The sequence below is a fragment of the Dermacentor silvarum genome, chromosome 10 (genome assembly GCF_013339745.2).
Source record: "Dermacentor silvarum isolate Dsil-2018 chromosome 10, BIME_Dsil_1.4, whole genome shotgun sequence".
NCBI lineage: Eukaryota > Metazoa > Arthropoda > Arachnida > Ixodida > Ixodidae > Dermacentor > Dermacentor silvarum.
The window spans coordinates 148,193,634-148,220,829 of NC_051163.1; the positions used below are offsets into that span (position 1 = coordinate 148,193,634).

The window sequence follows — 27,196 nt, forward strand, 5'->3', positions numbered from 1 at the left end:
CGTCTTGCAAACTCATTGGCTACCATTCCTAAATTGCAATATGTGCTGTAAGATAATGAAGAATTACTAAATTTTTACTTAGTTGAATGTGTGTTTTGGTTTATCTTGCAAGAAATGTCAGCCTCTCTGAAAAATCCAGTGCAAGGACTAGAGTTATCTTATCTGCAACCGCGATTTTCAAAAATTGCGCCAGAACTTTGAAATAATCACCACGTATGTGCAGTAACACTGTTGCGCAGCAGGCCCGCTAGATTTTTCTTCCTTGGTAGAGGCGGGAGGGGGGCTGCCGAAGCTACTGTGTATGCGGTGTCCGGACTCTGCGGCTAGTCTCTGTTGTGATGTCGACGCACACGTCAAATTTGCGGCGTAGCAATAGATGGCGGCTGCTTAGGCCAGCGGCGGCGCTGCTATGAGCATAAATTCTAAAGCAACGAATCACTCGCCCAGGGTGCCTAAATTTCTTTGTTGCACAGACGAATTTGTCGCAGTGGTCTTTGCTGTATATATATTCACAAAGCAGAATATCATTTCGGCCGGGACAAAATAAATAACTTCTTATAAGGCTAATTTAGTTCCACAAGCATTCGATGTAGGGGGCGTTCAATGATTATCTGTAGGACATGCCTGCTCGAGCCATATGAAAAATAGCACGTGTACGCTGTGGTCATGACTGGCAGTGCGCAGAGAAATAACCTTTTTTTCCCGTGCACTGTCATGCCTATGGGATTGGACGCGTCATTTGCTTACCGTCGGTAATGAATGTTGGTTTCATAACACTTGACAACGCCATACAATGACTATTCTGCATTGCGCCGCCATCACCGCCCATCCGCACGGTGAGGTATATGGCACCATTGAGTATGGGTTTATCAGTATAACACTGTGTGCACCTGTGCAGTCACTGCTTAGAAACGTATGGCAGAAGTTTTGTTATTTAACGCATTTAACCACTTTCCAAGAGGCCTGCATGTAAATGTGTCCCTACAAATGGAAGGAATAGAGATTCTCGCGAGAAGCCACGTAGTATAGTTACCACCACTAGAAGCCCTCATGCACATGCCTACACCTTACAGCATTTTAGCTTATGTGTGTATGAATGCTCTTTTGTCGTGACTCGCACCCACTGTTTTCCACCTCAGCATCCGTATGGATCGCGCAAAACCAGCTGCCGTGTCTCAGTGGTCATGGCGTTCTGCTGCCGAGCACGAAGTCGGTTTCGGTTCTCAGCCGGGCGATTGCATTGTGGTGGGGAAAAGCTGTAAGACACTCGCGTAGTCAAACTTAGATGCACATTAACAAACCTTAAGTGCTAAAATTATTTTCCGCCCCTCCACTACAGCCCGTTGTCGCCTGGTTGCTCCAGTGTTGCTTTGGCGCGTCAAACCCAATGAACCACTGAGTCATTCAACAATGCGAAAAAAAAAAGATCGTGGTACAAACCTCCATAAGATTCTCCAGCGAGGTAGAAGTCCCGATTTTGATACTCGTAAAAAAGATCAAAAAATTGCTTCAAGAATTCCATGACATCCCTGGTAATGTCTTCCAAGCTTGTCGAGTAACCGTCCGGGACATCTGTGAAGCTGAAACCGCTGCCGATTGGCACGTCGAGATATATGATGCTCATGTTCTTTTGTAGCGTATTCGTCCTTATTGAGACATTTGGTTTTCCATCAAAAGCGATAGGACCATTTTCCAGAAACTGACCAAACAGGGATGACAAGCCCGGGCCACCTTGGGTCCACAGCAGAATAGGTGCGGTACTCGAGTTCCCCTAGAGAGGCATATTGTGGTCGTTAGATGCAATTTTACTTTTCTTTGAAAGTAACACTCGTATCAACAGTTTCATTTCCTTATTAATGCAAGAAAAATAATTGATCCGAGGCCCCCCTACTATTTTTTATTTCATTCCACACATCATCCAAACGTTTATTTCCTTTTTAACCAATATGCCTAACTATATCCCAACAACTGGACCTGTATAAGCTCTGTCAATATGATCGCGAAATACGGTGAGACAAAAATAAAACTGAGTTAGAAAAATAAGAAAAAAACTCGCAGTTTTCCTTAGTTGCAACCACATTAGGCACCGGATTAATGAAGCCAGACAAAGAACATGAGGAAAACGGGAGTCTAAAAAAATTTTCATGAATAAATAAATATTAGAGAAGGCGAAATTAAGGTGGATGAAAAGACACAGGTGGGAGTCTAACCCACCCCTTTTGTATTACTAGTGCGTTGCTCTACCTTTCATACCGCGGCTGCCATCTTTTATACCGTTCATACCTTGGGCATTTGGAATGTGTATAAAATATATAACAATGAAAGTCTAAGCCAGCGCGACTCAGGGCCTTGCCGACGGATCTGGAACAGCCTTCCAATCGCAGGCATCATGTAGTACGTAAAGTTAAGACCAGGCAACTTACCTCGTATGCTACCTTACAGCATCAAAGCTGCCAAAGTCAAGACTCAATAAAATGGACACGATGGCCGCTGCGGGCATTGAATGCCATCCGCATGTTAGAATGCCACAAGTTTACGTTGAGTGAGCCGTTATTGGCGAAAATGTATCTGGTTTGATCTTGTGCTCTTTATTTGAAAATGGCCACTACAGAAGAGCAGCATTCCTCATAAACACCAATGAAAGTACCACCTGACTGTTTCCTAGAGTGCACGGGCTCTATATAGTTTGTTCTAAAGTTCAGACAACAAGAACAGTTAAATTTTTGTAATGTCTGGCGTTACTGTCTGTTAGCTTCATGTAGCCGAATAAATGTTTCAAGAGTTTGGCAAACACCGTAAATATTAATTTGAAAAAAAAGCAGTATTTATTTCCAGCTTGTAATCATTCAGTCTGTTACTACTTCTCTGCTAGGAAGACATATATTGGAGCGTGCTTTTATATATGTACAGATAATGTAGCATGCTGACAGGGGATGAAAATTATTCACTGATTTTGGCGGTAATCGTTGTATGAACCGTTTATATATAAAATGTTTTTGCACATTAACACTCGCAGAGAGTGTTTTCCAATGCGCATGATATGGCTAATAATACTGCAGGAAAAAAGCACAATATATGAGAACACAACATTTCCTTCATTGTTTTATAAGGTTTTTAGAAGAAGTCGCAATTTCGCCCGAAAGGCGAAGCATCGATTGCGATAGCAAATTAGTGGACAGCTATACAAAGTAAGGATAGTAGTTTTATCGTTCGTTTAAACCAACTAAATTAACAAGCATGTTGTCAGGCGTGCACAAGCAAACATGAACGCATGTCACTCGATGATCGCGGAAACTCGCTGTGAAAACACCGGATTGAGTCAGTGCCGCAGCAGCAGCGAGCGAATTGAGCTTCGTGCTGGCACTGGCATCAACGCAATCTTAGACCCGAAAACACAGGGAGGGTGGACCGCCGTAGGTGCTTTTCAAGATACAGCCGCGCGGGCGGGCGCTCGCGGCGCAATACGCCCCCCCCCCCCCCCCCCCTCCCCACGAAGGGGGAGTATTGCGCCTCGAGCCTGCGCACCCTCGCCCCGGGGACTTACGGCCCGGCTGGAGCGCGTGGCCGCATTGAAGCTCGGTCCCTCCATCTCCCTACCCTCCCTTGGGAGCGTTGTGCGCCCTTCCTTCCCGCTTCCCGCCCTTGCATGAGCAAGCCGTGATTGCCGGCTCACCATCGCATGCTTTCATCTTCACATACAGCGTACGGCGCGCGGCGACGATTTTATCGCCCGTGGACTTTATGCAGAGCCTCACGGCGATGGCGACGGCAAAAGTTCGGCTAGCGTGTTCATATAGTTGAATTAAAAATGTATCAGCTTTTCATATACTGCATGAATGACAATGCTTATAAACTTGAGCGTTTGGTAACAGTTCCTTAAATGTACTACAAATGCTTATTTGCTTACACTGACTGCTGAAAATAACTTAACCAGTGCACGAACAATAACAAAATTCAATCAACGTGGCAGGTTGTGCACGTTGGTAATCCATAAGGTAGACGAAAGAACGGCGAACTGGATAAAGATCGTATTTGTGTGTGTGCATGTGTGTGTGTGGGAGAGAGAGGGGGCGCGCTCATGTGCCTTCCTTTTATAACGGAGCTGTTAAGGCCTCTTTAGGTTGGTCTCGTTGTCGTGCGCAGCATCACCGAGCTGTGAGAGCATGAGCTGGCAGAGAGTGAAAGCAGAGCATATGAGGAGAGGAGGTGCAGAGAGAGAAAGAGAGACAGACAGCCAGTGAGAGAAATAAAGAAAGAAATAAAACAAACAAAACTCCGGGCCGGAAGGCTCCAGCGGGAGCGCGCTGCCGCAGTAAAGCGGGGCCCATCCACCTCCCTACTCTCCCTCCGCAGCGTTGTGCGCGACAGGAAGACTGAGCGCTTCCTTGCCGCTTCCCACCCTTGCATGCGCGAGCCGCGATTGCCGGCTAACCGTCGCACGCTTTTATCTTCACATACAGCGTACGGCGCGCGGCGACGATTTTATTGCCCGTGGACTTTATACGGAACCACATGGCGACGACGACGGCGACGGCAGAAATGCGCCTGGAGTGTCCATATAATTGTTATCGCAAAAAAAAAAAACAGAGAAACGTAAGACTGCTTACGTGTGGGAATGCGAAAGTGTTATAGACGAGGCAACCTAAAGTTTGCCCGCGCGGCACAAGCGCCGCCTACTCCCCTGGCGGAAAGATGGAAGTGTCGAAGGTCGCCGCCGGGCCAGCGCGCGCCCGTGTTCTCTACGGCGCGAGCGACCACGTGCGTTGTTTTCGTGACGGCGAGCGCGACCTCATCAACCAGGAAAGGTGGCACGCAATACTGCTGTGTTGTTGATTGCCACAAGAGCCTCGAAAAGTCGAAAGCCGCCCGTGAAGTTCTACAGAATTCCGGAGAGGTGGTACGAGGAGGACAGACGACAAGCGTGGATGCTGCAGTGCGCCGAGTCAAGTAAGTCACGTGCTTTCGCATTCGCGTGCAATATCACGGCCGCTCGATAAAAACGCAATAGTAATGTGCCTGTATTTAGCGCATGGCCGTTTATTCAGACGTGTCGCGTAGTTGAATCGTACAGTGAAATCCGCCGTGTTAGCTTAGCAGTAAATGCATACGTGTAGCGCCGCTAAGCTCGACGACAGGAGCACGATTCCTGGCCACGGCGGCCGCATTTCGATGGGGGCGAAATACAAGAATACAGTTCTTGCCATGTACTTTGATTTTTGTGCTCGTTAAGGAACCCCAGGTGGTCAAATTTGTTCCTGAGACCCTCCATTACAGCGTGCCTCATAATGATATTGTGCTTTTGGCACGTAAAACCTACGAATTTAATTGATTGTACTGTTGGTTCACTCGCGATCGGCAAAGACTGGCTCAAGATAATTATATCCTTTTTTCAGACGCTGCAACTTAAATTCCTAGTTGTACAGGCAACAAATAGGGCCGCACGTTACTTGTCTTTTGTGTAGTGGCAATCCGTATTTAATGCAAGCTGCCGTCATCGCATGCGTCGGTAAGCGGCAGATCGCAAAGCAGCTGCCCGAGACGCGCGCGTTATGTTTGTTGTTTTCCCATGCTTTCTGGGTTCACAATATCCAAGCATGTTTTAAAGTAATTGCCACCTTGCACATTCTTCCTGCTTCACTCTTCCCGCCAAGAATCTTCGTTCTTGTGAACGAAGAATCGCCAAGAATCGGTGTGAGCCTACTTTTGCTGCGGCGGTGCATTTGCCCGACGAGAAACTAGATTTGCTTTGGTGAGGCATGTATCGCTAATTCTTGCGCTCGTGCTGCTGGTCTCAAGGTAATCGCTGGTTACCGTGACCTGGGTTCATTTCGCGGAGCAGTTTGTACGAGTGATTTCTCATGACCAGTGAAAAGATACCTTGCTCAATAATGCAATGAGTTGCCATGACTCTAGCATTGAATAAGGCATGATATACATTAAATATTTATACAGCATGGTATAAGGCATTATGCGCATATGTAGTACTTACATCGCTAATTAATTTTATTGGCTTATTCTTGCCTAATGCATGTGTCTCTCTGTGCTGACAGTGCTGATGCCACTCCCTGGGAACCAAAATGAGTGCAACCGTGCGTGCCAACGAAACCAAGGGCAATCGTCACCGTCTCTGCACATCTCTGCAAGCATGCATGACCGCTTTGTGACTGCACCATAGAGAAATAAAAGTGACTAAATTACTGAACTCGGTGTGTACCTCTAACTCGATGTCGTATACAATCTTGTTGGACACCTCCGACACGCACTTGGCTTTCACAGTCACATCACCGCCCACAATTTTTCAACACCACACGTGTGGAAGCAGACGCTCCCCTTTCTTGAGGTTGCCGCCACGAAAAAAGCTGTTGGCATCGGCAACCGTCTTGAAATCGCACTGCAGTCTTTGCATCGCTGTTCAGCAAGCAGGAGATCTGCCACCGTCGACAACGGGGCGCCGTGAGCACGAGCAGCGAAGGAAAGCGCGGGCGAAACAATAAACAAAGCGGAGACTGCACCGCGGAGCGACCGCGCTGCTTGAAATTTCCACATTGGGGGCGCTGTAAGGAGGCGCAGCAGCGCCTTCAGGCAATCGTTTTCTCGTCTATAGTCCCTTTGGTGATTTCTTTACGCGCATTTCTTGTCCACGCAAGCTTTCGCCTGCGTTATAGCTGCGCCTCGGTAATGCCAAATGAAAACTCGCCAAGCGTCGCAACGCGCTCGCCTGCCCGCGAGTAGGGAATAACTCGAAGGACTGCTCAGCGGCTCAGGCGCTCAGGGGCGCCACCTCCTCCATATTGGCTATGCCGTCGCGTGCCCAATGACGCACACACTAGGCCACACCTTTCGACGTGACGTGTGCAATGACGCACGCACTAGGCACGCCTTTAGTCAACCAATACCGCGGAGCCAACGGGGTTTCGGGTGATCGTGCTCGTCTCGCACCCCGGAGGCCCGGTTTTGGTTCACACGCCGACCGAAATCTACTTAATTTTCTTTTCGAAGTCATTGATTTGCTTCGTTTACAGGAACCTCCCTGAGAAATTTGACATCAATCCGAGCATTTCTGACGTGTTTTTGCTCATTGCGTCATCGGCCATTTTTGGTATATGACCGCTCGGCCGCGACGCCTTTGACGCCGCATTTTCGCGTTATTGGGCATACAATACTTTATTATAAAGCTTTCGCATTACAAGAAAATCCATAGATTACCTGACATCCAACTAAAGCGTAAGAAAAGCAAGCAGAGACAAAAGGCAACAGAAGACCGAGCGAAGATATCGAGCCGGTCTGCGCAGTTAAGGATGAAAATTGCCGCCGCCCAAAAGGGATATCAGGAGGGAATGATAATTAATTTATGAAGTCATCTCCAAATAAATTCTGGCATTAAATGTGCGGTAAAAAAAGAATGGTTCATGTTCTACTTTTTAGGACCGTAAACTCTTGGGGTAGCTGGTGTTGCATAATAATCATTCTGGGGAGCGGTAAAAGTATCGGTAATATTGTCCTCTCCGCCTAGCCTCTCTTTCAACTGCTCAGCACTATAATCAACACGTTCTATTGCCATCCATTATACTATGGTCACTGACGCTGCCGTGATCGCCTGCTTTTAAAACAACTTAGTGCCACCAGAATTAGATAGTGCCCCATCCCGCTCGACTTCTCACGCTCAGAAAACATAGCAGACGAAGTGGTTAGTTATGAAGGAATTCTAGCACTTCTGTTGAACAAAGACAAGAAAAAATTGACTGGACAAGACGTCATTCTCAACGCTTTTTTGCGAAGGTATGCCGAATGTGTGGCGCTGTATTTAAAAATTACATTCGACGCATCATTTGCTCAGAGAACAGTGCCTAATGATTGGCTTGTAGCTAAGATCGTACACATGCAGAAATGAGGTGATAAGCTATAGGTCGAAAATTACAGGCCAATATTGTTAACGTGTAATATCTTAGTCTATCTGCATCTACCTTCAGAATACTCATTGTCCCCCGATCAGCATGAATTCCGACAGCGTCTTTCTGCACTGACACAACTCGTTTAAACAATTGATGATTTTTCCAACTCTTCATATGATAAGCAGATACACGGCATTTGACGTGATCTCTCATAGTATTTAATAGAGTACTCTATACCGAATTGATTATAAGACTAAGAGACGTCATAGTTAACCGAAGAATCGTTAAATGAATTACCCCCGGCCTCAAGGAAAGGACCCAATACGTCGAAATTGATGGCAACAGAACCGTTGAACGTGACGTCAGGCGTTGCACAAAGATTGTTGTTGGTCGGGCCCTATGCTTTTCTTACTCTACATCAATAATGTTGTCCAGCATTAACGAAGGAATACCTGTGCGGCTCTTTGCTGACAATTGTTTATTGCACAAGATATTAAATTGCAAGGAAGATCGATAGCCGTTAAGTGAACCTCTAAAGTGCATTGAAAAGCGGTGCGAAACATCGAAACTGGTAAGAAATGAGGAATTAACTTTTGTATTGTGCATAACAAACAAAGTAAAATGTGTGTTTGAACACGTTTACACAGTGCACTCTGCAGTACTTCCAAAAGTTGACATCTTTAAGAACCTTGGGCTAAATTAAGCTGGAAGGACAACATTACGGAAGCCAGCAAATATGCTGTTAATAAACTCAGGTTTTCGTGGCGAAAACTTCAATCCGCGTCCCAATCAACATATCAACAAACACATATCCACATCAACAAAGGCATATCTGATATGACATATCTTACAACTTCTGCAGTATTAGCTGCTGGGACAACAGAGGAAGTCATGCAATTGATATACCAGATGAAGAATAATGTAGCGGCTAGTTTTGGACGAGATTAAGTCAACTCTTTTAACCCTTTAACTGGCGAGACAAGAAAGACTCGACCTAGAATGGTTTTATTGCTTTAGTTCTTCTTTACTTCGCTTAAGTACATACCAAGGCAAATATTAAACGGTTTCTATAAAAACTAAGCGAGATACAGTAGGTAAAAATTATTGTTGACCAGGTGGTGACAGGTGAATGTATGGCCCAAAACTGGTCTCTGGCACTTGCTTTGGCAAGGTTAATGTGTGTTCTTGAGATGTACCTTTGTGAAGTTAAGAAATAATAGCTTGCTTAAAAAAGGGGAAAAAATCGCATGGGGGAGAATATGACCCCCACGTGCGCTAAGGAGATATCGACGAAGCCTTCAGGTTTTGTGACCAACACTTCTACTGCTGCTCACGCTCGACATTTCAAAAAATTAAAATTAAATTGTGAAGTTTTACGTGCCAAAACCATGATCTGATTGTGAGGCACGCCGTAGTGGGGGACTCCGGAAATGTGGTCCAACTGGGGTTCTTTAACGTGTACCTAAATCACAGTTGTTTTCGCATTTCGCCCCCATCTAAATGCGGCCACCGTGGCCGGGATTCGATCCCGCGACCTCGTGCTCAGCAACCCAACATCATAGCCACTGAGCAAGCACGGCGGGTCACGCTGGACATTTCCTTCAATACCACTGTTGAGCAGGTACATAAATGTAAACTGAAAGGCCGACTAATATTTGAATTTGTCTAGATTTTGCAGCTGCTTTTGTGAGGTCAACAATATTGTTGGACTGCTAGTTAAAGGGTTAAATTGCATAGCTGATATTATATATAGCCCTAATCATCGCGTATATATTTAATAGAATGTTATTACAATTAATGGACCACCTCAAAATAGCGAGAGTATGCCCTGTTTTTAAAGCAGGTGATAAACAATTCACAAGCTACAGACCGATCTCCATTCTTTCATGTTTATCTGGAATATTTTAGAATGTTTTGTTGTCGCAAAAAAGAAACCTTGTTCCTATTGCACTAGTGGCCTGTGACCTATGATTATGATGAAAAGTAATGTATGTTGAGACGATGGTTTTGTTCCCCTGTTTTCTTCCTGTTGTATGATAGTGTATGTGCGGTGGCCATGTGCAATAAGCTATCCATGTTAGTAACGCTCTGTCTTAGTCTACTCTGTCGCCCTGCACGCCCTTTTGCGCTATACCTCCAGTTATAATAAATTGTTTATATATGGTTTAAATAGGAGAAACGTTTATGTAATGCCCAAGGAAAGTATAAATTATGTCGGTCAACTGCAGCCATTCTATAAAATGAGATTACAAGCTTTCGATAACGTGAGAAGCGTACATCATGTACTGCAATTGAAAACTTGCCCCCAATCATCTGAAGAAACAATATCATCATAATGCGACGTATAAATTTGAATGAATAGAGACAATGTATGTGTGGGTATACGTCCAATGTTTCAAGAGTGTCAGTTCATAGCATGTTTCCGAAAAACATCCTCAACAAGTGCCCGAAAGAGTTACACAGCCATTATTCACAATGGTTTTCTGTGTACTATGTCTGTTGCAGTAAATTACTTATGCAAGCGCTGCAGCGGGCTCTTAATGTTTCACAAACGTGCTTAATTGAGCCCGCTGGTGTCCAAGAGTATTTACTTTAACCAAGATGAAATATGCAGAACATCGGAGAAACATGATGTTTGATGTTCATGTAAAGGTTAATGTGCGCGAAAAATTTACAGCCTTTGCAAAGAAAATTCTAAGCAAGTGCTCCAAAGTGTTCTGCGGCTATTGTAGCTTATGTTTGCCAGTTTCCTAAGAGAATTCTTCAATTTTCCTACTTTGCATTAAGTTAAAGAGGGAGGGGTGGGCGTTAAGCTAAGAGTAATGTGAGACGGAAAATTCACATTCCTGACTTCAAGATGGGAGGACTCCAAATATTTACTTAGCACTTCTATTCTCCCTATTTCCATGCGGGTCCTCGGTGCAAAAAAACCAACAAGGCGTCCTTTTATATTTCGGGGAAATAGCAAGCAGGCATCTGTGATCTGTTCAGTGTGTTGCTTAATTATGACCTTTGGATTGCATCCCTTATGCAAGTGCTCTATAGCGTAATAGATGCTTTATGAAGGGAACAGTATTTAGATGGTCCTCATGGTATAAATATGGAAGCTGCTGAGACAAAAATTGGTCAAAATGGGGGAACAATATTTCAGCTCTGCTTGCGATGGCAAATGTTTGTGGGTAATGTAAAAACAATTATTAGGCAAGAGCTCGTCCTTATCACCAGTGTGTCTCAGTGTGCTGAGAGAATTCTACACTCTCGGTAGAGAGGCGGTACATTACGGGAAATGTGAAGAAAGTTTTGAACTTTTCTGGCTTATTCATGAGCATTGAGAACTTGTACTGAATACACGGTTCGTCTTTACGTCCACGCAATATACAAAGTGCATAAGGTACATGTATCTGCCTATGGCTCTCAGAGCGGCACAAATTTCGTACATGGTGTTAATATTGCGCACACATCATGTCTTATGTTCGTTCAATGTTTAATGTGTATATGTTGGTTAATTACGAAGTTGTACAAGTGTTTACAGATGTAGTTTTAGTGTCGTGAAAAATCAAAATAGGATATGATTAAATTTGCGCAACATGCAGTATATGTTCAAAGCCATATCGTGGCAATGTTGTGAAGCGTGTGGGTTACTTATAGGAATGAAACAGCTTCGCTGGAAATTGGGATGTGATTCTGAAAGATCGCAGAAGTGTCCAGTGTTCTTGGTGTGTATGTGTGCGTGTGTGCGTGTATGTTGCTCTTAACATTACCACGAACGCTCGCCCCCCCCCCCCCCTTTGCTGTTATGACTCGAGTAGCCAAACTCATTGGGCGAGAAAAGGAGAATTGGCTGATTACATGAATAAAATGATTAAAAGAGAAACTGTGAAAGAAGTAGCTGTCATTAATCGTAAACATCGAAAGGCATTTACCTCTGCGACTAGGAAGAGGAAGAACAGGCTGCTGTTATACGTCTTATTCACTGTGATCAAACCAGAATACGCTGATACGTTCGCCATATATTGAAAAAATTCTACTTTGCTTTTGGTTTTCGCAGTGTCATAGTCACACCGCTCAATGTAAGGCGTCAGAAACAAAGGTAAAGTGTCTTCTGGCCTGCAATAGGAATTTTTGGTTGAGTGCTTTATTAAAACGAAATGCAGAATTATGTGTTATGACGTATTACGCCAAAACAAACTAAATCGAGACACAAAAGACACAAGCAATTGCGAATTCTACGCAAAGATATAAGCCAAGCTTTTCTGATGTTCACGGGAATGTCAGTGCAAATGTTATGAAAACCTTACCTTATAATGACAGTAATGGTTGGCGAAATGATGACAAAGCAATACATATTTTACGAAATTGTAACGTGATCACTCAATTGTAACGCAGTGATGCAATTTTTCTGCTGTAAGAGCAGCGACCGAAATATTGCAATACGTATTCAATAATAATCACTATATATGTATGCTCACGCTCTGCATCGCGCTACGCAGCGTAACGAAGGTGTTCTTCTTCCGCTGGACGCTTCTTCCTGGCCTTTGTCTCGTCCGCACTTATCGCGCGCTTTGGTTCATTTTGCTCACTTCAATGCCTCCATACTAGGCTCTTTTGTTCCTGTATTCAGTAGGTGAACACACCTCCCTCAATGTATGATGAGATCCTACTTGTCTGTATCTGTTGCCGATTTCTTCTCTTCTTTTCTCGTGTTCTACTTGCTTGTACGGGCGCACACCCAGTGACCCGAAATGCTTGCGCGGCAATGCATCAGGGGCTAGAACCCACGAAGTGTAGGGCTGAAACCAAGTACACTTCGCTTTAAAAATATGGAGCGCATTGCCACCGTGCAACAAATTGACGGGATAACAACTACGTATTGATTGTAATGTAATCTTGGATTCATTGTATGTCTGGTACAATGCTTTTTATGAAGGTTTAGAAATGCTAAATATGTTTCGTCTCATTGCTGAGGGTGGCTGGAGCCCAGTCAAGCTGCAGTGTAGCAGCTTTTTCTTCGGCAACCTTTTTCGCCTTGTAAAGTTGCGAAATAAAAGTTGATGTATCCCGACACTGCTTCACGGGATGCAGTCATCTCTTCAAAAAAAGTGCATTTCCACTGACATGGCTTTAAAATTAAAGGCAACGCGGGTTGTTTTTGAAACAAACATAAATTTCAGGTATATCTTTTCAGAAACTGCATAGCATCTTTCACCTCATAACGGCGCTGTCTTGGAGCTATTTCACTCTCAAAACGCTTCAAGCAATATCGAATATGTGTAACCCTGTAGGACTGGGCTTCAAACACTTGCAGACTAGATTTGCCAGAGCATATCGCCAGCTAGACCATAACAGAAGTCGTCAGTCAAAACCAGGAGTAAAAACGTGGGGAAATAGGAGACGTAGAGAGCGTGGTCCTGCAATGAAGATTGCGCGCACACGCTCTTGTGTGTCTTTTCTGCGACCGTTATTAAGCGAAAAATGAATCCTTATCTTCTTAATAAGGTGATTGGTTCTCAGTCATTACTTTGTATGTTTGCGCTATCCAATGTATTAGGCTAAAAAATGCTGAAACAATTGAGAATTGTGAAGTATTCATTCCTAACTGCGAGTTCTTTAATTTCGCAGAAAGAGGTTATTCACATAAGAGAAAACGAAGGCCAGTTTCCCGCCACAACCCTAGAGTGTGGAGGTTATAGTGTGGCAACCCAAATTATTAAATACATTCTCTCAGTTGGCCATTGTGGCGCAGTAAAAGTTCTCAGGAGTTGCAAAATTCCTTCTTTCGTTTCTTTCTTAAACAATGTAGCCAGACTTTACCGATAAAGTCTGAATAAGGCACACACAGAGGCTTTGAAAATACATGGCGTCACATGAATACCAAGGCTCTTACGCTTACCATGTTTCTTATAGTAGGAATGGTTTTTGTGGTATCGTAGAAGTGCAAGTTAGTAACACAGCTGGACTTTTTTATGTTCTTCGGAATCACTTTACCTATGTACGCTCGGAAACCAAGAAATTATTTGCAGTCCTTCTACATTGAAGTGCAGTACTTACTGTACACTTGGCTGACCAGTCGAGCCACTCGATGGCTCCTGATCGCTGTTAGTGCTTTCCTCACCATTGGCTTCTGACCTGAAATAGTAAACGATAAGATCTTAGGTGCGACGAAACGAGATCACTCACAGAACACATCCAGAAATATAACTTTTTCATTCCTCCTTTTTCTCTATTTAATAACGAGTTTCTTTCCTTCTTCTTTATAAAAGCTGACTTCGCATGTGTTCTTTTTCTGCGATCATCCTCACACAAGTCATGCAGGATATTCAATTGCATCTGAGCTAAGCATATATCAGGCAGCAGAATGTCAACACAGAACAGCAGACATTTACGAGGACTTTTGTGAGAGGAACGTGTGCCGATACGTTTCTAAATTTCTAATAATTCCTATCACCTGTTTCCCAGCTGTAGAACATATTTTTGACGCAATTTCAGGCACACACATAAGAAAGCAATATACTTTGCCGCAAAAATTATGTCCTTTAGCAAACACCCACACAGCCAACAAACAGTTCTGTTGAAACATGTTTTCCAGCTGTTTCTTTGAAATGTGTTCTAATATTTTTGCTGTAAACAAACCTCTCTATAAAGCTTTGGTTAATCGAAATTGTGCTGGTGTTTTCAGCCATCGAGCACGTACATCGTTCATTTATAGATGTATCGAGGAGGCCAGAATTGATGCCGGCAACAATTAAACCGGCCGTAAAATTGATAGAATAAGCGCGCGTTGCGGTAATATTTCCTCCAGCCGTATACCAAGCAAATAAGAAAACCCCCTGTATCACTGACGTTTCAACTCCTCCATAGATATCTACATAGGGGGGAAGAAGGTTCCAGAGGTATTCCAAGTTAAGATCCTTGGCATGTGGATACAAAGCAACTGTCGTATGGATCACACAATCAGACAGCTCGCAAACACCACACCGTAGATCACGAGAATGATCGCAAGAATCTCAAACAGACGACGAGGTATGAAGGAAGAGGACACATGTCGGCTAATACGGGCCCTCGTGGTCAGTAGGATTGTATACAGTGTCCCCTATCAAACCCTGCTCGAGCAGGAAAAGGAACAATTAGAGGCAATCCTCAGGAAAGCTTATAAATGCGCTCTCGGACTGCCGGTCAGCAACTCCACGGAGAAATTCCTTAAATTGGGCATAAACAACACACTGCAAGAACACATCGAAGCTCACCTTCTTGCGCAGAAAATGAGACTCATGCAGACCCCAACGGGCAGGAACACGCTGAAGATACTGGGCATCAGAGATGCTTGTAGATAAATTAACAGCATAGAAAAAATACCTAAATATATTCGAGAGATCATTGAGATCAGCCCGATACCAAAAAACATGCATCCTAAAATACACAAGGCCAGAAGAAAGGCAAGATCGGAAGCACACGAAAGATATTTCGCGCGGAGAAAAGACGTGTTATACGTCGATGCGACCACATACAAAAAACACTCCGGGGCGGTAGTCAGCGTTGTTGATCACCAGCTTAAGGAAATCAATTGCGCTTCGATCAAAGGCAACAACATCCTCGAGGCTGAGGAAGCGACAATCGGACTCGCCATCACCCACCAGGGCGAAGAGGCCACTACAGAAATGCTTACCGACTCGCAAGAAGCGTGCAGAAGGTACAGCAGGGGACGCATATCCACTGTGGTCATCCGCATACTCAAGACGAGAAAAATCACCTTCTCGAGATGCTTCATTACGTGGACACCAGGCCATGAAACTGTGACAGGGAACGAGCGTGCCGACGCCAAGGCCCGAGCAAACGCCAACCGGGGGGCGCACCACGACAGGGAACCGTACACTGTCACCAGACGCTATGGAGCAATTTTAGAAAACAAAAGAGCCCTAAGGAGGATCTACTCCCCTCCCGACAAAGACCTTAGTAGAAAGCAGTCGGTTGCTGGAGACAACTGCAGACTAATACATACCCCAATCTGAGTTTACTCAGCAAAATCTATCCGACAACACATGACAATAAATGCCCGCTATGCGGGGAACACGCGACAGTTTACCACGTTACATGGGCTTGCCAAAAACTAAAGGTAGCGCCAGTACACAAAACACCAACACCGGAGCAGTGGGAGACTGCGCTATCCTGCTCGAAGCCTGAAGAACAGCTCAAGCTGATCGACAGAGCTCGCAAGATGGCAAAGGCCACAGGGGCCCTGGACTGAGGGCTCCACCTACGCCGGTAAACTCCGTTTGTGAAAATAAAGTTTTTCATTCATTCATTCATTCATTCATTCATTCATTCATTCTTCAACTCCCCAAGCTCCACCTTTGCGCAGAGCGCCGACTGCTACACATGTTTCAACATTACAATGTGATCTCGATGAGAATTAGCCGTACTCCTAAATAGCTTCGATGGAACTTTAGTGAAATATGAATAATACCAGCAAACTGCTGGACATGCTGGAAAGCCGCGCAACTTTCTGCAGCGACTGACACAGACAGTATACCTTCAGACAGTATACCTTCCACAGATAATCAACATATAAAAGGCAGGCACGCTGAGCTAGCGAACCTTGTGCAACGCTGCTCTCTTTTAGTTTGCGTTTACTCCTGGCATACATTAAATGCATTAGCGTTGTACAGATCACACAACCGATCCAAACTTGATGGCATGGACGTCTCTCAAGACGAGCCTTCCCCAGTATAAAGGCGTGGGTAGGCCCACAGTGCTATCAGTCGCCGATATCTGTATTAGTGAGGCTTATAAAGCGAGTTACACGGTGGGCTGATCCCGGAAGCTGTATACCATCATAAAGTCAAGGTATGCTCCACCTGCTGGGACAGTATCCCAGGTGTTCATGCTCACTTCTACACGGACATCTCTGGTCACTTGTTAGTATGTATCAGGTGCACTAAGAAGGCTCGTGCTCGCGCTGATGTTGCTACGAAGGTGTAATTAAACAGAAATGAGACAGAGAAATGGGCCAGTTGGCTTCGATGCATATACGTTAGGGGAGCGAAAAAAACTAAATATTATCATCATTGACACATTTATTAGAACAGAGGTAGCGAAGCTTCCGTAAAGAAACCGACATGTTCAGGAAATAGGGATGCTGTGAGCGTGATCATCTATGGGTTGGGGGAGAATCTGCCCTCAAATAAAGAAAGAAAATAATACATCACGCCTGGAAGTTGAAACGACTTCGTGAATTTATGCTCTATGGAGTAAATATTTAATTGTTTTTAACTTCCGGTATAATAAAGTCCGGTATTTTAAGGACCGCTCAACAATGTGTACGAGCACATTGACCACCCTCTTACTGCACTTTTGACGAGAGTCATTGGCTTCGCCTGGGCCCCTGATCATGCAGCCTCTTTTCTTACTCTCACCTGTTCTCTCAATACACCACCAATACTGGCCCACTTCGACCCCTCTTAGCCTACAGAACTTCGCACTGATACCGAGGGCCATGAACTGGGGGGGGGGTCCGTAGCATGGCAACGACGGAGTAATCAACTACGCCAGCCTTCTTCTTCGTCAGAACAAATGTTTAGCAATTGCTGAGCTCGATTGCCTGGCTTTTTGTGAAGGCTGTCGCCAAACTCCGGCCTTGTTAGGTCGAACTTTCCCTTTCATTACAGACATTCACACCATCTATTGACTCCCGTCAATCACAGATTCGTCTACATCTCTTGGTCGCTGGACACTACGGCTCGAAGTGTACTCATATGTTGTCCACTACAAGTCTGTCACGTCACCCTGTCTATGATTCCGGCCTCATTTACCCTGATTCCGATGCGTTAGTAGTGTCTTTCCTTTCTTTGGATAATATAACCACAGAATAGCGACTACACGCGTCTTGGCGGTTAATATTTCACCATTGGGCCTCTCCGTCATTATACCTTCTGTGCGCCTTTTCACGCTATACCACTACGTTCTGTATCATAGTAATCTGTGTGTCGTAATCTCGGCTCATATGACCCATAAATTCTGATTACTCTGCCTTAGGTCCTAGGCTCCAATCTTCAAGACCAGCTTCACGACGCACCGACTGCTGGCTGATGATGCCGCAAACGCCACAAGCACACTTCATCCCTTCCTTCTGGCCAGCTGCACCTTATCGGTATACCTGCGGAACCATTTTTCCGTGCGGGCCTTGACTATACATACTTGACCTGCAAGGCCATTTATCTACATTCATCTTAAATAAATAAATCCCAGTCATGACGGGCTTTGCCATCACTAGGACACTGTTAACTAGCTGTTCTACAGACATCGCTAACTTCCTCCTTTATGACGTCACCATCCATCACGGCGCTCTTAAGCATCTTGTGACCCATCACGGGAGGTATTTTCTTCTGAAAGTTCCGTATGACATCCTCAGTTCTTCCTAAATTGAGCACAAGTTCACCACTTCGTATCATCGACAGATGAACGGACGGACAGAGATACTGAGTCGAACGTTAACCAATGTCCATGTATATTTCACCTGATCAACGTCACTGAGACCGCGCACTACCATTTGTCACGTTTGCGTACAAATCGTTATAGCGTGACACTACTAGATATTCGCCATTTTAGCAACTGTTTGGCCTACACCTTGCCTTGCCATTCGAGATTCCCCTTCGTTCCTTCCACACCTACTGAAAAAACCCGTATTCCCTATAACTCCTATATCCAATAACATCATATGGCATATAGGAAAAACTGGTTTTTATATGGGATCCTATGTGTTTCATATCGGGTTATTGGATATAGAAGTTATGGGGCATATTGGATATAGAAGTTATGGGGCATATTGGATATAGAAGTTATGGGGCATATATGGGCATATATAGAAGTTATGGAGCAGTACACAACTAAGCAGTCAGTAGGGACTGCTCAGTTGCGTACTGCATACGCCATGGGACGTTATTGCTAGAGCCCATGCAGCTCGTCTACTTGCCCATGACCTACTATCTGCGTCCCTAACATCCAAAAAGACCAATATCACAGCTGGCACAGAAGCGCACTCTTCCCGCCGTGCTCTCTGGTCTTGCTTTGATCCCCATGCCTCCCGTGTTGGCCTATCAGAAAATCTTCTCTCCCGTTACACCAGGCCCTACAATGTATTGCACCGGCTCAGCGACGTCATTTATAAGACCAGACCACTGAGCCTTCTTCTTCTATGCCGTCGCTACTGACTGGTCTTGTGCATGCTTCCTGACCAAAACCATATTGCTCTGCTAGCTCTTCCCCGTCTATAGCAAGCGCTACTACTGCGCTTAAGTCGTCATAAGGTAATGTTACGGAGGGAAAGTGTACCAGGATGAAGGAGATGCTCGGCAGAACGATGAAGACAGTGATGTGCGATGTCCGCACGTGTGCCTCTTCAGCTATATAGTCTTGTCTTGTGCAATTTTGTAAATACCATATAAATCTACATGTCGCCTAGCTCTCATCCTCATTACATTACTATTGTTTCTCGAGATTGCAGCTCCTCTCAACTTACATGCAAGTGCACCTTTATACTATCTGTATAAAGAGTGTGAAGGAATAGAATTAGGAAAAGCCATTTCATTTTTATTCGCCTCAAATTGCACAAACGGACATGGCTCTCTAACCCAAAGATTTATGTTTCGAATAAAAAAAGTATGACTAACACCCAGTGGGAAGGGGAAGGTGGTTCATACAGAGGTCGCCGTACGCTCAAGAAATGACAGGATTGCGCCACCGCTCCGCACCACAGTCACTTAAGTGTAGCATAGCGCCCCGAGAATGTTTTTAGCGTGTTTTCCGCACGAGCCCGCGAAACTCCCGTAACGGACGGGTAGCGAGCGCATTGAGGGCACCGCCATAGCGAAGTGAGTGCAGGCGCTTTGCATGCGCACAACAGTGCAGGCCCCGAGGAGAGGCAGACGAAAAACCGCTATTATTTCCAATGGTGCTTATCAGCCACTAATGTCAGTATTAATAATCCTATTGGGCAGAGCTGCTATAGCATTGCATGTAAAATGTTCGCTTTGATTACTTCCGTGTGAAAGAAGAGCCTTAACAAGTGCCACCTTCAGCCGCTATCAGGCTGCGATGCCTGCCGCTATTATGTTTTTGTTGCTGCATGACGCCGGCACAATTACCCCAATGTTTGTTGAATGCTTAGTAGCCCTAGTCTTGTATCTTATCTTCATGCGCTCCTTTGATATTAATAAAAAATAATAGGCAGATCTTACAATATTAGTACTTAGCATTGCATGTAAAATGTTCGCCTTGACGTAGATATTCTCGAAGGTTCATTTCGGGGTATACCTGCTCGAAGATGTTAGTAGAACAATAGCTGTCATGGGCTGACTACAATAGTGTCTCTAATTTCTGGTGTCCACCAGCGTCCGTCACAGGAATCCGAAAGTGGTTTGTGAGTTCAAAAAGAAAGGAAGAAAATAATGTCCAGTGCCCAAGCAGATTCCAATCCCACTCCCGCCAAGTAGAAGCTGGAGGTTTTACCTCTCAGCCACTGCAGCAATGCTTCATAAGAAGAAAAAAGTATATTAAAAATATCTAGATCCTATGTGGTTTGGGAATAGGTGTTATGCGAAGCTTTTTGCCGCTATCTGGCGCTCGAGCATCGTTTCATGTTCCGCGAGCGTTACAAGGTGAACCAACATGTTTCTGTAAGGGTCTGCTTCGTAGTATGTGAGGTACTCGTCATTTTTTTTTAATTTTACGCAACTCACTGCTCGAAAACAAATGCACGAGAAATCACCGAATGTGATCGTCTCATTTCTTAGCGCATAGCTACAATTGTGAACTTGCTGCTTTCCGGATAAGAATGTTCAACCTTCACTCGTAGCATTGCTTTATTTGGCACTTGAAATCGATTAATTTGAAGTTATCTTTACAGGAACACATTTTTGACTACAAATAAAGCTAACATAGGACCTGCAACGAAGGTATATTTATGCTCGAATACAGTCGCACTTGGAGGTTAACGAAGAAGCTCGAGAACAAGTTAAGGACCGCACAAAGAGCGATGGAACGAAAAATCTTAGGAGTAACGTTAAGAGACAGGAAGAGAGCGGTGTGGATCAGAGAACAAACGGGGATAGCCGATATTCTAGTTGACATTAAGCGAAAGAAATGGAGCTGGGCAGGCCATGTAACGCGTAGGACGGATAACCGGTGGACTATTTGAGTGACATAATCGATACGAAGAGAAGTAACGCGCAGTTGTGGACGGCAGGAAACTAGATGGGGTGATGAAGTTAGGAAATTCGAAGGCGCAAGTTAGAATCAGCTCGCGCAAGACATGGGTAATTGGAGATCGTAGGTAGAGGCCTTCCTCCTGCAGTGGATATAAATATAGGCTGATAATGATGACAATCGCACGAGGACTTCAGGCGAACGCCTCGCTAGCATACAGGAGGAGGCACGATAAGATATGTGTTCGTACAACTGTTAAGATAAATCAATTAGCAATTCATTAGGCCACGCCTCAGAACGCACGTACAGAAAAGTAGAAGAATGATAGGTGAAAAGTGAAAGGGAGTCTCATATACTCACCGATGTATATATTGAAGAATAGCTGCAAGAACCAAAAGCCTCCATAGGCATGATGATATCATGCTGTTTTATTTTTAAATGTCAAAGGCCACTCGTCGCAATGCACACATTCGCTGGAAGAGAATGGAAGAGAACAGCCTACTGCAATTTTTGCAGCCTACTGCAAGCCTACTGCGACCAGCACACTATGAAGTCGATCCTGTAAGGAAGCGCTGCTTAATTAATTATGTTTAAATTATCTTTTTATTAGCTTCATTAGACAATTACAGGAGGATAGGGGGCGAGGTATTCATAATTTTCAAAGTAAATGAGAGGCTGTTACTCTTGAAACAAGTATGTATCTATAGCATATCGGACGCACCGGCCGTGTGTTCCGACTGGAAAAGCGGAACGATTGAAACCGAAAGTGACCTGTGTAATTGGCTTTCCAAAAACAAATATCGCCGGGAAAAACCGCCACTTTTATTGAACCTTATTTGTAGTAGACAAAAGTGACGCGCTCTGGGCGGCACGGTATTACCTATCTTCCTACACAGTCGACGTCCTCTAACTAGGCGCTTGCCCGATTAGTATTGATGAGCCGTTTCGCAAACTGCTAATGTTTACAGCATAGCGATTACTTCCGTGTGAAAGAAGAGTGTTAACAAGTGCCACCTTCAGCCGCTATCAGGCTGCGATATGACCGCCGCTATTATGTATTTGTTGCTGCATGACGCCGGTACAATTGCCCCAATTTTTGTTTAATGCTTAGTAGCCTTAGTCTCGTATCTTATCTTCATGCGCTCTTTTGGCATTAATAAAAAATAATACGTAGATACTAGCATATTAGCACTTCGCAAAAAAGGGCATGAGAATATTATTTACAGCAAACAGCATCATTACACACCCAGGCCGAACATTTAAAATAAGACGACGCCACAGTGTCCACAGTTTCGTACAGCACATCGTACAACAGCCACGGTGAGACAGTGAGACTCTAGGGTGTGCACGTTTGTTAGTGATTGATCAATGAGTTTTTTATGAGGAACCTGCGCGATATTGCTGATGGAGTAGTTGATTCTGCACAGTTTCATCTCTGGACGGTGTTAAGAGTACAGGCCAGTGCATGTCAATGGTTTTCATTGCTGTACTATGTGGTGTAGTGAATTCACCAGTGCGCATGGAGAGACACCGTTTTCTCCAACCCTGATTCTACATCTGGCGGTAATTTTTTTACTTGTTTATGTATTGAGCATAAGTTTAAGCTTATTTTTTTTTTATCCGGAATGTTGGTATGCTTGAGCGTTGTATCATAGGTCTCTGCTAAATGTGATGTTCATATACGTGCGAAGTGCTTCCCAGTTTGCGTAAGCCCCTTTCTTCTCCAATAGCTCACTGGGAAATAGTGCCGTGCAGTGTTTGTGCCTAATGTTGCACATACGCCTATGAAGCAAATACTAGTACGTATGTGCCACTCTGCCCGATGTCATAGAAACGCATTTTAGGCATGCTTGCACTGCAAGTGCGCGTCCGCAAACATGTTCCCTCGAATGGCAGGCACTTCAATTAGTGCAAAACAAGGATAACATAAAAAGCCTGTCTCTCGTTCTTCTGTGTTAATGATCAGAAAACTGCTTCTTGGGAGGTTTTTGAGTTACATAACACGCCTATTTCAATCTACAAATTACTTCGTTTGAACTCTCTTTACACTAAAGCCAACGTCAATGCGCTAGACATGTTAACAACCTGCTTCATTCGTGCAGCTCCGGTTGCAAGCCATCCTGGCCTTGCGCCATATACCCTGGGAAGAAGGTGTGATGAAGGTAGATGGTGCTACGGTTCAAAGGTTGTTGATACAATTCACGTGATTTTGGTAAAGATCAGTATTTACTAGAACTGAGTGGACTAAAGTAATGATTGTTTTAATTTTCACTCACTGCATGTAAATATTTCTTCCAGATTGCGTACAGGGAAATGTGTAAGCGCATTGGACATCTTGGGGGAGAAACAAGACATACTTCCACAACCCCAGCTGCAACTGTTCAAATAAATGACTTCAAGTTTGACCACCGTGCTGCTTTGGCTGCGTCTATTTCACTGGACCAGCTGTTCCTTGCGGCCAATCACATTAGAAACCAACTGTGACATGCGACAGCAGCGGGCTGATATACGTGTCAGTTCTGGCCAATTTACATCGTGCTTGATGTGAACATTCACCCTTGGATTTCACCAGGTCATGACTCACCACCAAGCGGATGGTTAATGGTTTAAAGCTTGAAGTGTAGCCGGAACACTTTTTCCGCCAGCTGGAACCACTGAACCTTTCAGCTCGGAGATGCTTCCGCTTCCAGCTGGAATGTCTACTGGTCCCAGTTGGGAATAAAGCCCATTTTAGCCTGTAAATACGAATGGTTTCTAGCTGGAAAGTATCTTTTAGCTTGAATTTCCACGCTTTACAGCGGAGAATAAAATTCCTTCCAGCTGTAAATTGCGCGGCATCGGCTGGAGTTTTTCCAGCTGGACAAAAATTCTGATTTCATTTTCGGTTCATGACGGAACGTCGCCCTCATGGGAGCACGTCCGTGGAGTCGATCTCCGCCGGCGGCTGCTCGCGCCTACCTTTCGTTCGCCACCATTGCCTACTACTTTCAGCCATTATCTATTACCTTCTCTACAATGTTTTATGCACAACGACAAGGGAACGTGTGCTATTTATGTGTCTGGTATTGTACTCGTCGATATATATAGCACAAAAGAACTGCAATACGTGCGTCGGCCATGTAAGTACAGGATTAACGGTTTTATGAGCCGAGCCGTATTCCAATTACGTTGGCGTATTTGTCGTGCGCGCATATCAGAAGTTCTGACTGTCGAGTGCTTTCTACAGCCCGATGATCTTTAAACACGTATTATAGCATGACAATACTTTTTTTCGTGTCACTGTCATTACCCCTCCAAATTTGTTGGTGTTCACACATTTGCATTTTTACAGTACTAAAGGCGGAAGTATAGCAGTGAAATGTCTCCAGCGGTAAATCGGTGTCTGAATCTTCTTCTGACAAACATTCCTCTTCCTTAATAGCTTCCTCGGGACATATAGGTCTGATTATAACCCATGGCCAAAGAAGCCGATCGACAAGTTAGCAAGTCCTCCTACTCTTCTGTTGCTTGAACTTTCTCGCTCCCTTGCAATATCATTACACTGTTAATCCCATATTTCTACAGATAACAAGGAAGACCTGTGGAATATTCAGAGTGCTTATGATACTTTTAGCGTGACAGACAGCTCCTAACGTTCGAGTGATTTCCTCTAGTGCGATAGCAATTGTACGGACGCTCCAGCCGCACCACGCCATCGGCGCCGCCATCGCACATACCGTTATGGAAGGTACAGGGTGCTCCACATTTTGCGGCGTATGTTCGAAAAAACGTTTTGCACTCACCCTGCACTGTTCTTACTCAAATTTTGCAGAAGGATGCCATGATCGTCATGTCAAACGTTCTGTAGCAGCCTGCCGGCTGCTAGAGAAAGCAGCCGGTCAGGGAGGGTTTCCGCGTGTTTCCCGCTCCAAGAACACACGGGAACCCTCCCTGACCGGCTGCTTTCTGCAGCTGCCGGCAGGCGGCGACAGAACTTTAAGCTTGCACCGTTGCGGTAGCAGCTCGTACCCCCAAAAGCAAAGGCAAATTTGCATTTTTCTTTCCTTAAAAATTACGCATTTAACTGTGGCAAGTGTTACACTGAACGACGTAGATTCCAAAATGCGGTCCTTCTGCAAAATTTCCGCATGAATAGTGCAGTGGTAACTGGCAAATTGTTTTTTAACGCGCGGGCCGTTAGAGGCCCTCTACAGTTAGAGGGTCTTCAGAGACCCCAGAACTTTAGAGACCTGATTTTGACTGCAAAAAAAAAAAAAAATTAACCGACGATGACGGTATTCCGTAACACGAAATTTGAGTGCAGCCCTACACGTGTTTTCATTTTCTGATATATTGGCTGGCGCGGACAATCTGTCTCGTGCGGATCGTTGTAAACGGAGCGAAGTGGTGACTCGAATGCCTCGCTAATCGGGAGATCATGAGAGGCAGGGCGTGGGTGACGCGTGGGGACGATTCACAGCAGCCGCCGCAGACAGAGCTCCGCTCATGCAGCGCTTTGTTTCTATATATGGTATCGTTGGTCGCACTCACCGCATGCCATCGGTGAACAGACGACATCGCGTTCCTCTCGCGCCATGTTGTAGCAGTCAGCGCAAGTCTTGCGGGGCACTACGATTTCCTTCTCAAGCTGCACTCCACGTTCGCTTTCATCTTTCGCTGTACTCGTTCGCTCGTTTACGCTGAGGGATAACGCCGACGCTAGCCGCAGGAACGGGCACTTACGAGCGCTCTAAAATGACGACTCACCGCTGAATTTGGGTAAAGCTAAATTTTGGGTAAAGTAGAGTTCAAGGAATTTCCCTTTGGCACGAAAAATTTCATTCATGTAACTTTATTAGTTTTAAACCGCAGCTTCATAGCTTTAGTACCTTGCCGCAAAAATGGGCAAAAATAAAACCAGAATTCCAAACATTGCTTAATTTCGGCCACATTATTAGGAAAACTAATAAAGTTACATGAATGAAATTTTTCGTGCTAAAGGGAAATTCCTTGAACTCTACTTTACCCAAAATTTAGCTTCCTTGAGAATGTAGTTGTCGGGCTGTTTACAACAGAAGATTGCGATATTTGGCAACATTCAAAAGCAAATTACCCAAAGAGTAAAAATTCAAAATTATTTTGCTACGTCTAGGAACTAGATAAATATGTTCTAAAGCTACAAAGCAAGCCGAAATGCAGTAAGTGAGGTAGTTTCTTCTAAATATGGTCACAACTGAGACACAGTTCGCAAAAACCATGTATCTCATGCTTGTCCTTGAACATTTATTTTTAAATCACATCAATCAATTTCTTTATATTATATATAGTAGGAATCTACAAGAATTAATCTTTTTATGGTTTATACGACAACTTCATATCCTAAGCAGAAGAGCCGCTATGGTTGCTCCAAAAGTACTGAAAACGGGGGGCTCGTGCCACCGGAGTGCGACCGCCACCTTAAGACGCTACTCTAGTAATTTCTGCGTTGCCGTGACTGCGCAATTTTCCCCGATCTTCTATGAGTGTATAATATACGGTACATTGCGCATTACAAGGTGTAGGAGATGATCTTTGCCGTTAGAAAGCTTATACACTTGATGCAATGATCAACGACACAGGACTTTCAAAAAACATTTCGGAATCTGCTTGTCGCTTGTTAAATTGCACAATAATATAAAAGATCTCGATAAAGTTAAGGTTTCGAAAAGCACGGAAGTTAAGAAACAAGGCATACTACCAAAGCAAAATGTTGGGCTAATGTGAACATAACGATATTTTGGTAAGTCTCAACTTGTCTTAGTATCGTACCCAAAATTCCAGCGGAACCCACAGAGTAATCTTTTCAAGAGACATAATTCATTTTCTGAGACAAGGAAATACAAAAATTATTTTATGAAATGTTACGGCAACTAGATAAAGCTCTTTTACCGTTTCAATCTAAAAACCGTGTATAAGTGGAATGAACTATAAGCACTGCGCTTCGCAAGGGTAGTAGGCAATATGCACTGGATATATGTAATTTTAGCGTCACATAATGGAGTACAATATGTGCCTACCCGTGAGCACCAAGATGTTCTGGAAGGGATGTACAGCGCGACAGATTGGTTTGCAGAGTGGGCGAATATCAC

The 27,196-nt window shown here is 44.4% G+C and overlaps 1 protein-coding gene across 1 annotated transcript; it reads right to left on the reverse strand.

Moving 5' to 3' along the window:
• Window positions 1–1,345: 1,345 nt before the first annotated feature.
• Window positions 1,346–27,196, reverse strand: LOC119431060 (venom serine carboxypeptidase-like). The gene is made up of 5 exons (XM_037698523.2): window positions 27,125–27,196; window positions 21,450–21,562; window positions 13,941–14,018; window positions 11,816–11,999; window positions 1,346–1,771 (listed from the first exon to the last, which is right to left on the reverse strand). The coding sequence occupies exons 2-5, from the start codon at window positions 21,509–21,511 to the stop codon at window positions 1,379–1,381; spliced, it is 717 nt and encodes a 238-aa protein (XP_037554451.1). The 5' UTR covers window positions 21,512–21,562; window positions 27,125–27,196; the 3' UTR covers window positions 1,346–1,378.